This window comes from Theobroma cacao, chromosome 2 (assembly GCF_000208745.1).
Source record: "Theobroma cacao cultivar B97-61/B2 chromosome 2, Criollo_cocoa_genome_V2, whole genome shotgun sequence".
Lineage (NCBI taxonomy): Eukaryota > Viridiplantae > Streptophyta > Magnoliopsida > Malvales > Malvaceae > Theobroma > Theobroma cacao.
The window spans coordinates 3,563,803-3,575,042 of NC_030851.1; the positions used below are offsets into that span (position 1 = coordinate 3,563,803).

The 11,240-nt window shown below is 37.8% G+C and overlaps 3 protein-coding genes across 8 annotated transcripts; 1 reads left to right on the forward strand and 2 right to left on the reverse strand.

Moving 5' to 3' along the window:
• On the reverse strand, positions 2,811-5,961 carry LOC18607669. Its single transcript, XM_018115700.1, has one exon. The coding sequence runs from the start codon at positions 5,648-5,650 to the stop codon at positions 3,026-3,028; it is 2,625 nt and encodes an 874-aa protein (XP_017971189.1). The 5' UTR covers positions 5,651-5,961; the 3' UTR covers positions 2,811-3,025.
• On the forward strand, positions 6,009-10,540 carry LOC18607670 (probable ribosome-binding factor A, chloroplastic). Of its 6 annotated transcripts, none has more exons than XR_001926700.1 (4): positions 6,009-6,480; positions 7,050-7,223; positions 7,347-7,561; positions 10,523-10,540. XR_001926700.1 is itself a non-coding variant. In XM_018115701.1 (3 exons), the coding sequence occupies exons 1-3, from the start codon at positions 6,166-6,168 to the stop codon at positions 7,494-7,496; spliced, it is 639 nt and encodes a 212-aa protein (XP_017971190.1). In that variant the 5' UTR covers positions 6,009-6,165; the 3' UTR covers positions 7,497-8,078. The 6 variants fall into 6 exon arrangements, 1 of the variants encoding a protein (XP_017971190.1); XR_001926697.1 differs by lacking the exon at positions 10,523-10,540 and adding an exon at positions 8,096-8,434; XR_001926696.1 differs by lacking the exon at positions 10,523-10,540 and adding an exon at positions 8,099-8,434.
• On the reverse strand, positions 9,210-10,745 carry LOC18607671. Its single transcript, XM_007041938.2, has 3 exons — positions 10,568-10,745; positions 10,340-10,405; positions 9,210-9,480 (listed from the first exon to the last, which is right to left on the reverse strand). The coding sequence occupies exons 1-3, from the start codon at positions 10,613-10,615 to the stop codon at positions 9,433-9,435; spliced, it is 162 nt and encodes a 53-aa protein (XP_007042000.1). The 5' UTR covers positions 10,616-10,745; the 3' UTR covers positions 9,210-9,432.

The window sequence follows — 11,240 nt, forward strand, 5'->3', positions numbered from 1 at the left end:
TATACCAAAAAAAGGAGAGTGGAAATATATATAATTTGTGTGGTGACTGTCTTATTATTCTCACCTTTTGTTTATAATGATATGATTTGATAAGATTCTTTTTGTCCTTGAAATGCAAAACCCTGTATCACTCTCACGATCCTATAAAACTCTCCTTGACTGACCTTGACCTGCCTTGCCTCCGCAACCTCCTCCATATTCATAACAATTATATAACCCAATTCAGTTCCGAACAAGACACAACATGCAGGTTCATGCATGCATACTAATTATTTTCATTACATATACAATTAAATCATGTTACAGTATATTTTTTTTATATAAATTCTTGTTTTTTTTTCTCTAATTATTCAACCTAGTAGCTTTTTCCTGCAGGAGGAACATGAGATCTTAATTCCTAACATCCAATTCAAGATGGTATTCATGAATCATATGGGCAGCAACATATCGCTCATGCCTCTCAATTTTTATCATTGTTCCAGTTCAGTGCTCAAATAACAAAAAGTTTAAAGATGAGAAGGACAGAAACAATATATAACATGCATAGTTTGCTGTTTCAGTGTTGTTTTCTACTCCCATGATCTCTTGTCTCCCCCAGTTTCTTTCTTTGACGCAGTAATCATGATTAAAATAACAAATTATGCAAGATTTAGGGAATATATGCTGGGGCCTGTTTATTTGAAACTGATTGGAAGGGTTATTTTTGGATCTAAAGTATACTTTTAGGGACATTTACTCAAGTTTTAAGCCAAGTCCTTTTGGCAGAGAGGAAGTGATGTTTGCTGTAGCCAAGGCAACTCGGAATTTTATATTAAACTTAAACCTTGAATAAGCACGAACCAGTTCAATCAGCCTGCACGAAAGAACAGTACAGATACCTGACAGGAAGATTATGAGCTGAAGGAAAGGCCAGTGTTGAGATTCTGTTGTACTTCTCATCGACTTAGGGGAGGAGAGATGAACACTTGGAGGAGTGGTATCTAATTTTTAGTTGTCAGATTGGTTTTACATAATAAACTAATTCCACTTTCCATATTAAAAATAAGCAACTTCGAAGCAAGTATAAAGCAATCAATTAATTAAAATGTAAAGCTCCATACCTTGGAATAAAGAGAAAGACTTGGTCAAAAAGGACTTTGTTCAATCCCAATCATTTGATAAAACCATGCTTAGCATTAATTAGGAGTGCAAAATGACCATAAATTACAATGGATGAAACTTTAATCTACTTCATGACAATATTGCGCGCTTAATTAACAGATAGAATGATTAACACAGCCTTGCTTTGTATGGTTAAGCATGGATAAGAAGAAGCAGATTTTTTTTCTTTGAAAATGATCATCTGAAATGATTGATAACAACTTAATTATCCACCCATTTCTTTGGGAAGAATCCTGTTGCTTAAAGTAACCAGCATTTAATTTATCTTGCTAAAGTTGTTGTTCTTAAGTTTATATATAGCTTTCATTATTAGCTAAGTCGTGGATTCTCCTCTACCTTTCTTCTATCTGTCACCTTCTTTATGCTCTCTTAAAAGTACTGAGTTGGCATTACTTTGTAGAGAATAGTTCCATATAAATGGTCATACCAAATGCATAAATTCGCAAGCCATATTCTTTTATTTTCAGACCCCATCATCATTCAATAAAAGTTAAGCAACTTACCAGGACTCTGGATCTTTAATTATGGAGTAGTATTCTTTTTTTCTTGTTTTATGTAACAAGAAGATTTATTACTGTTTAGTTACTCAAAATCTGACAGAAGGAAACATAAGAGGGCGCCGGTGCTACCTGTCATCACGACACATAAAATCTGCAGTCTAGTGATTATGTTAGGCAGAAAGTAATAATTATTTTCTTTGAAAGTTCCCCTTCTTTTTGGCTTGTTCTGATCTCTAGCAGAATCTCACCTGAAATAGCTTTCATGGATTATATGGGAAATTCATTCGTAGAAAAAACGCTTGCTAGGAGTCAGGGGTAAGAGCATTTTTAATGTTTTGTACACAACTCAAAAATGCTCAATGTAGTTGGCTGTGAAAGGAAATCTCATAGCTTGCTCTTAGGCAGCCCCTGTCCTGCAAGTCTAAAGTTCAAGACCCTTTGTGACCTTAGGTGTAGCCATATCAGAGGGTCATAGCCCGTGGCCGGCGCCCACATGCAACGTTGAACTGATATAGCAAACATCTCTTTGGACCAGGATTTGATGGGTTGATATTTGATAATGGATCAATACACTTCAGAGTCCAAACTCTGACAACTATTTTGGTATACAGTTCTACTATTAAGGACTGCGTATTGAAAAAAATTCTGGTTAAGCATGTCATCTTCCCCCCACCGTCCTTCATCCCAATCATCAGGCAAGCAATCTCTACTTAAATGACAACTTTTCAAAGTCTGCAGCCTTCCAAGATGGTGGTGGGATAACAGTGATAAATGGTTTTTTTCATCCCTGTGAACAGCATACTGCAATCAGCCAATATGATGCCTAAATTTTCCAGTGAAGGAGAGGATGGATATGAAGTTCTGAATAAATCTTCAAAGCTTTTTATCACCAGATATTGCAACATGTTTCATGTCATCACATAAAGGATTGACAATGTTCAATCAAAAGAGAAGTTGCCTCCTATAATTTGCATCATATCTCAAGGAAATATAAACCGCTTAGCACAAAACATCTGATCTATGATTAATTATTTTTCGAGTGACATGATTGAAACATCAGTCATGGTGAAATAACTTAAAACACCAAAATATCTCTGAAGTTCGAGTGGCATGCATCATTGTGATCAAGCAGAGATCATCAGAGTGTCATAGCAGTAATAATTTGTCCTGATCAATAAAGCGAAATTTTTACATATAATGTTCTTCTAAATCAAAGCTCAGCAAGTTCCATGACTGTATCTGTTTCTACTGAATCAACATCAAACCAAAGAAAATCATATGCATTTATTCTAAAAGTAAAATAAAAATTGAAAAAAAAAAGGAAAAATGACTACAGTACATCTTGATGCTAATGGCTAGACTGACTACTTGCAAGCAGATCTCATTGCTTTTAGCTCTTCAACCAGTTTCTCAAGCCTGCTAATCCGAGCTTCAAGTGTTAATCCAGGTATCTCAACCGCATAGCAACTGCACTCTCCTTCAACACCATTGATGCTTAGCATTTTGTGAACTGGATGTTCTGGGTTCGCCTCGTTTGCACATTTCACAGTTTTTTCTGGTTCTCCCATCACAACTTTCTCCTGCACCATCTGTAATTCTCTATGATCCTTGTAAGCACCCTCAAAAGTTTCCCCTGCTCCTCTCAGCACAGATTCATCCTGCATAGCCTTTTCTGCCAAAATTGCTAATGGCTCCAAATATTTAACAACCTCATCATCTGCAATTGTTGATGAAAGACTTTGAGAATGGCCTGATGGGTTTCCATCCTCATCACAATCTTTAGCTCCAATATTACCACGCTTCTTGCAAGATCTCATCATTTCTGCAATTGTTGGGTTATTACTCTCAGGAGAATCCTCTGCTTCCTTCCCATCAAAGTTGGATGTAAAACCCATAGGAACATGGGAATTGCTTCCCTTCTTTCTTTTCAAAGTCCGAGGTGGTTGTTTTGTATTCACTGAAGGTAAAGCCTCAGAGGCAGAATTGCTGCTACCTTCCTCCTTGTCTTTGATAACCTGTGCTGATTTTTTGGAGCTTCTAAGCAAGAATCTAGAAGAGGCAGGCACATGAGCATCTTCCCTCATTCCTTTAGAATTCTCTGCTGATTTTTTTAAACGTTTTTTTCTGAAACCAGGAGAAGCGGACTCCTTGTCATCTTTTTCCTTCCTTTTCAAAGTCGGCACTAATTCTTTTGAGCTTCCTAAAGGAAAACTGGGGGTAGAAGATTCTTCCTTGCCTTTCTTGTTTCCTTTCAGATTCTCTGCTGGTTTCTTTGAGTTCCTTCTACAAGAACCAGAAAAAGTAGCATCATTGTTGTCTACCTGCTTTTCTTCCAAAATCTGGGATACACTCTTAGATTTCTTAAGAGGAAAACAAGAATGGGATCCACTACCATTATTATTCCTTTTGACACTATCTCCTTGTTTCTTTGAGCTCTTCATAGAGCAATTAAGGGAAACAGATGGATCACTAGCTTCTGTCTTCCCATGGAAACTCTCTATTTTCTGATGAAAGCCAGGGCAACCAGAGGCACTTTTTCCATGTTTCTTTCCTTTTGCATTCTTTGCTGATTTCTTCAAGCCCTTAGCTTTGCCCTTACTCTCCAACACTGACTGCTTCCACCAATTCAAGTATTGGGCGGTAACACCAGCTTTATAGAGCCGAGATGGAATGTATAATTTCACACCACTGAGTGATTCACAGTAATTGAGCCAGGCAATTTCAGGAGTCTCATCTGATCGAGGAACACTATCTGGAATATCTTGGTCTATTCCAAATTGCATTGCAACGCGATGCGGAAGGTACTGTTCTACACAGTCAAGTCCCACTAGCTCACTGGCCTTCAAGCATCGAGCAAAGGACTCTAATTCTTTGTCGAGACGTGCAGTGATCGATATACAAACTTCATTCTCTCTATAAAACTTAGGTTGTTTCCAGTTATCAATCTGCATGGCATAAGGACGCCATTCAAAACTTCCACTAGCTGACTCTAGAGCTAACCTCACGTTCTCAACCTTGCAACTAACATCATGCCATTGAACCAACCTTGGCTCACCCTTTGCTATTGAATTTGGTTTTGGTCTTAGCTCTGCGAATCTCTCCCAAGCCCAGACCTGAACTAGTTGAAATGGTGACCAGAGGGTAAGCGTAAACACCTCTTCTTTCCCCAATTTAGTTGAAGCAGTAATTGCATCTTTCAACAAACACAAATCTCTATAGATACTAGCAAGTACGGCAGGTGCTAACGCAAGTCTTGTCCCTCTAGCTAAATGAATGGCAATAGAGAAAACATGTTCCCTAATTGTTTCATGTGCATTGGTAAAAACATACCTTGAAAGCCAAAAGGCAAGAAACGCTTCATGCTCAAATTCACTGCCAGTGTCCATGAATTTCTGCATCCACAAACGAGGGCAAGCCTTTTTAGCTTTGCTTCTCACAATTTCAATTCTTGCAGTTTTTAAACTCTCTTCTACTTCCTTCAATTCTTCAGTTTCGAATGGGGTTAAAACAGGGGAACCCAGAACAGAGAAACCCCCTAGAATCATGATATCTTCAAGTGTAACACTTACTTCACCCCAAGAAAAGATGAAACTTTTGGTCTCACAACACCATTTCTCAGCTAAACCAAAAATCAAATCATTGTTTCTCTTGATTTGATAAGTTGAATTCATGATGGCTTCAAAGATACCCGCTTTCTTCCAAGTTGATTCATGTAAAGCAGCCATCTTTTCAATCCATGTGGACCAATTCTTTGCTCTGCATCTCCACCCGTGAAAACTGATACTCAAAGGCAGATTTTTGGGTTCAAGAGAGGACTCTTCCAGAGAGGAAAGACATTGTGAAGGAAGCTTGGGAAGTGGGTTTTCGAGGGAACTGAAAATGGGTTTGAGAAAATGGGCTGTTCTTGAACAAGGGTTTTGGTTTTGGCCTGTTGGTGAAACCATGAGCTCTTCTCTTACGTCAACCATGGTTCTCTCCGGTTCCTCCATGGCTGAATTTGAATCGCGAATTCGGGGTGAAAATGAGTATTTGGGGTGTCGGATTGATGGATTTGGGTTAGAGGGTCAAGAGATCATCTCATCTCAAAGACTCGAACTTCGGTTTCCAGGGGAAGCTTTCGAAAAGGCGTTAGTTTTGAGATTTTTGAGCTGGAAGGGTGTTTCGGACAAATGACGCTCGCAATTTCATGGGCAATTCAGTCACAGCATAGCAATGACCGAAGAAAAGAAAACCCCGTCGTTTACGTAATTAACGTTTCCACGGGATTTCCCTTTCTTTCTCATTGCATTCTCAAAATTTCCCCTTCATTTGTTCAAAGGCAACCCTTTTTGGTTTTCTCACATACTAACATTTTAGAATTCCACTGGAATGACCAAAGCACCCCTCATATTTATAGAAAAGGATATTTCTCTCTTCCTCTTCGATCTTCGATTTCCTTTCCTCCCCAATCTCGTACGCTCTCGCAACAACCAGAAGAGGAAGACCAAGGCAGCCCCCTGTAGCAATGCCCCACGTACTCCTCCACCACCACCTCCCGATCACAACCGTCCATCTCAAACCATGTTCTTTCCCCACCCCAAAACCAACGGCCCATATTCACCTACGCACCAACCCCACAACAGGCGCAACCATAAAGTGCATGGCCAATCCAAGGAGAGTTAAAATGGTAGCGAAACAGATAAGGAGGGAGCTTTCCGACATGCTCTTAACAGACAAAGTGTTGCAATACGCTGTCTTGCCTGAAGCCGCCTTGGGAGCCGACCGTTACCTCTCTTCTCTTACTACCATAAGTGATGTTGAAGTTTCAACTGATTTACAGGTACCCATATGTACATATATGTATAAATACTTACATTTATAGTGAATTCTGCTACTTCTGTTTTCTGGGTTCTTCTTGTAGCAGCTTGTGATTTGACAAGTGTGATGGAAATGTGAGCTTATGAAGTAGAAAAGTTTTGTTTTATTTTATGGTTAAGTGTGAGGTTCTGAAAATTAATCCTTTTTGTTGCTAAATATGAGGAGGGCAAGAAGTTGAACCATGTAGTGTAATTTTTGTTCAGGTGAATGATATGTCTCTTTAATTTTCTGAGTTTGTGTATGGTTGGCATTAGGGGACTTGGGGTTGAAAGGAAAAGTAATAACAAATTTGGGTTATAGGTGACTATGCTTTGCTTGAATTTTGTATGGCCGATTGTCATTGGCAAGATGGAAAGTGGAAACACATAGGGCGTGCAAAGAAATTATTATGTCCAAACTGATGACCAGGAAGTCTCCATTTCCTAAGGCACCTAATTTTATATTATAACATTGCAGTGTACTGATGTTTGATTAATTTTTAAAAAAAAGTATGTAACCAAATAGTTCACACTTTTTTGTCCATGATAGTAGGTTGTTAAAGTATATGTGTCTGTTTTTGGTGACGAGAGAGGGAAGGAGATTGCACTTGCTGGGTTGAAGTCAAAATCGAAATACGTTAGAAGTGAGCTGGGGAAGCGTATGAAGTTGCGGCTTACTCCCGAGATACGCTTTATTGAAGATGAATCTCTGGAGAGAGGAAGCAGGGTAAGTACTTGAAATCTATGTTTTTAGTGATGGTAATTCTACTTGTTTGTTGCAGTAGAGTGTGGATAATTGCATCAGCATATTTACATCATCAGCTGATTCTGATTCGCTCTCCTGTTTAAGGTGATTGCAATATTAGATAAAATAAAGGCTGAGAAAAAGCTTGCAACAGATGAAGATGAAGAAGAATTTGAATCATCTGATTCACCTCAAGAGGACAGAGATTGGGAGGGTGATGACCCTGATGAAGAAGATATTATTTACGTAAAGTAATTGCCTTCTCAGTTACTCGCATTTCCTGAGGGCAGAATGAAGTTGTTGTTGTAACAATTTCACAGGTTTGTTTCTCCTTGTGGATTTAGTTTTGCGCAATGGTGCTTGAGGCTGATTTCTTGCTTGAACCCAAGCTCTCTGGATTTTTAATAAATAAGTGAGAGGGTATATAATTAAAAAAAAAATTATGACTGGAAGGTCCATAACAATTCACCTCATTTTGGTTAAAACTGGTAGGTCATAATAGGATTTTGATAACTTCATCCTTGTTGCGTGGAAACTCAGAAACTTTATAGTGCTCATACTTGAGAAATGGTGGGTCATAATAGGATTTTGAAAACCTCATCCCATTGATATGGAGATTGGTAGTTTTAGGTCTACAACATATTTTGGTTTCTGATATAGGTTTCTTGATGGTTTAGGAAAGACATCAATAAGATGACTAGACTCATCTCTAAACGGCCGCATGTACAATGAGATTGTATGATACTTTCCATTCAACAGCATATAGCTAGGGCATGTTTTTCCATTTTGCATAAATACTTTACTGTTAGTTTATGAAAGAGTACTTATTGAAGCATTTGTTAATGTGTTGACAGCAGCAAGTCTTCTCATTTGATGCCGCTGCCTTTATCTGAAGCATCTCTCCTTCCATGTCATTCTACATGAATCTATCCAAAATTTTGCCTTGTTTTCACATTTTTGTTCTTGTGTGATATATACATAATGTAATGATCAATTTGTTAACTCTAAATGCTAGTCTAGGTTGGAGGATTCCAGATGTTAAGACATTCAACCGCGGTCATTTTCAACAAAGTAATCATGTAAATAACTTTCTGCCTCAGGATTATGTTTTTCCGTGCCTTGCTTAATCGGTTTATGATAGATTTGGATTGCTAGCTTAGTCAAGGGATGCACTTCATTGCCTAACTCTTTAATCAGGAGCAGGGTATTAGTATAAGTTATGGTTGCATCAACCTATAGAGTACAGATTTTACTTGAAACAGTTTCTAGTGCAGATGCCCAACGTGAGAAATCGGGTCCCAGGTCCGGTATGCAAGAGTTGTGGTTTGTTTGAGTTTAAAACCGCCACAACTGTCTTAAACCTTGCATGGAAAGGTACTCTTGATTTGTTTTTTGAAAAGTGGAAAGGTACTCTTGATTGTGCACTGTATTCTGTAAAGCCTCCCATCAATATTTGAAACCAGATTTCATACGAGGTTATAGAAGAGCCTATCAGTTCTTTGAAACTAGTTTTACACGGCACAAGAATGGTGGGAGAAACGTAGCAATTAACATTTAAGCCAATGGTGTAATAGGAACTTGCGTGTGCAAAGTGCAAACCTTACTGAAAAGATTAGACTATTTTAGCACGGATACTGTTTCAATGCCTGCTAACAATAAGCTGAGAGCAGCATTCAGTCCACTCCCTAAACAAAAACGAGTCTAGCACCATAGAACGTTCGCCTATCTCACAAAAAAATAAATGCTTTATACCCCAGAAAGAACAAAGGAAAAATAAAGATAACAGTTGATTAATGTAAAAGAATAGTTGAAACCTTGAATACTTTGGTCGCCACGATTGAGGAAAGAACTAATGCTGCACAAGATTTTAAAAAATGCACCAGATTTTGGGAGCCAAAAAGTGACAGAATTATTATTTTGAACCAGTCCGGGGAGCATATAATCATCCAACAGCTTGCCCATTGCGAATTACAGAACAGAAACTAAACATAAATAGTGTAACCATTGCCAACTGAAAAAATAATACTTGAAGGACCAAGTTGATAACTCTCAAAAAATTTTTAGAGACAGGTAAGTCATGGTCCACAAATGCTGCAGGCCAAAATGAAAAACTGGTACAATTCCATTGATATGCATTATTCCTACACCAAACTCAACTCATGCATGCAACTATGAACAAAACCCCTCTGCTTTAGTGGTGAGCCTTTGCTTCAGCTTTCTTTTGAGACTTTGCCTTTGCCTGATCGCAAAAATAAAAAGCAATATGTAAGCATTTGTTTGTCTTCACTCATCTCTAAAACAAAGGCAGAATATTCTTCTCAAAGTATTTCAAAGAAACAAACAGAAAGCCACCATTGATGAAGCATATTACTATCACCTCAGAACAACAACAGCTCAAATCTAGATCACAACTACAGATTTCAACAATCTCTCATACTCTTAATTGAATGACTGCATAGATATTTAGCACAAGCCAAAACCTGTCTACCTATACTTTAAACTGAAATTTCCAAACTACATATGGCATCCCATGCATCTATGAAAATGCATTAGCATGTAAAGCAAGTGATCTGATCACACTTCCTAGATAGAAACATTAGATGCCAAAAGGTAATCATGTAAATTCTTAAGATTATATTTCCAAAATACTTTATGGGGTGTCTGACATCTACGATGTTTTCCGAAATACTCTCACATTATTTATACCAACCAACATATGCTCGTAAATGTGCTGATAGAAGAAACTTCCTCCTTGTATAAGAAAGGTGCATAGCCCAAAAAAGTTTTCAAGATTATATAAACTAAACCATCTGATCCTAATAATCTGATCATAACAATACATGAGATCACCACGCTTATCGCAACCTCGAAAAATAAATACACATGAAACAAATCAAAACGAAAACAACACAACAATGCCTCTTAGCAGCTAACATGACTAGCACCCTTTTCCCTCAATATTTAACATTTTCGATCAAACGTATATCCAATTGCAATAATAGGGCCTGAATTTCAAATACATTCTTAAATTACAATCAAACAAAAAGAAAAGGAAATTGAAAGCAGAAAATATGAAATAAAAGCAACAAAGGAAGTACCTTAAGGAACTTGAGCTTCATGCTTCCATAAACGAGCCCAAAAGAGAAAGCAGACGCACGAGCCACCTATAACACAAACGATAATTACCCAATTAAACCAAAAACAAAAAATTCAGATGATTTTCTTGGGGAAGAAGCAAAATGAGATCTATATATATTTATTTATTTCTCTTCTTTTTGCAGTGCCGACAAGAAAACCCAAAAAAAAAAAGAGGGAAAGAAAATTACGAGAGCAAGAGTGCTGGTGCCGGAGTAAGGTCCAGGAGGCGGCGCCATCGCTTTGCCTTTTTTGTTTTGCTGAATTTGGGCGACGGAGGTTCAGAAGAAAGAGTCTGCACTGAGAAAAAGCTCTTGCCCTAGCAATTTTATTGGGGCTCTGAGTCTGACGACTACAATATTGTTCAATCTCAGGGTTTTAACTGGGTGGGGTTGTGCCTACTTTATTGCTCGTGGAGCTGATCTCCGAAACGAACACGTTTCGCTCGTTATTCTTAGCCCGAAATGGAAAATGGGGCTTTTGGAATAGTTAACCGACAGCGTTCATGGGCTAATATTGGTTTGGTGGGCTGGGCCCTCACAACCTTTTGGACTAAAAAAATTTCAAAAAATGCACTCAACCAGTAAACTTTATCCGCCCAATATATAACTAAATTTATAATTTCCCTAAGTTCCTTTTTTTTTTTTTATAATATGGTTTTGAATTTGATGTTTCCTAAGAATACCAACAAAAATGTTACCAAAAAGGAAAAATGTATTCCGGACCGGCTTCTTCAACTGCAATGTGTACTTTATGAATCCGAATCTCAAACTTCAAACCTTTTAAAATAGAATATTAATTATTAAACTAAGCAAGTATAGTCCATCCTTAATAAAGTAATTATTTATGAACGACAACGTCAAT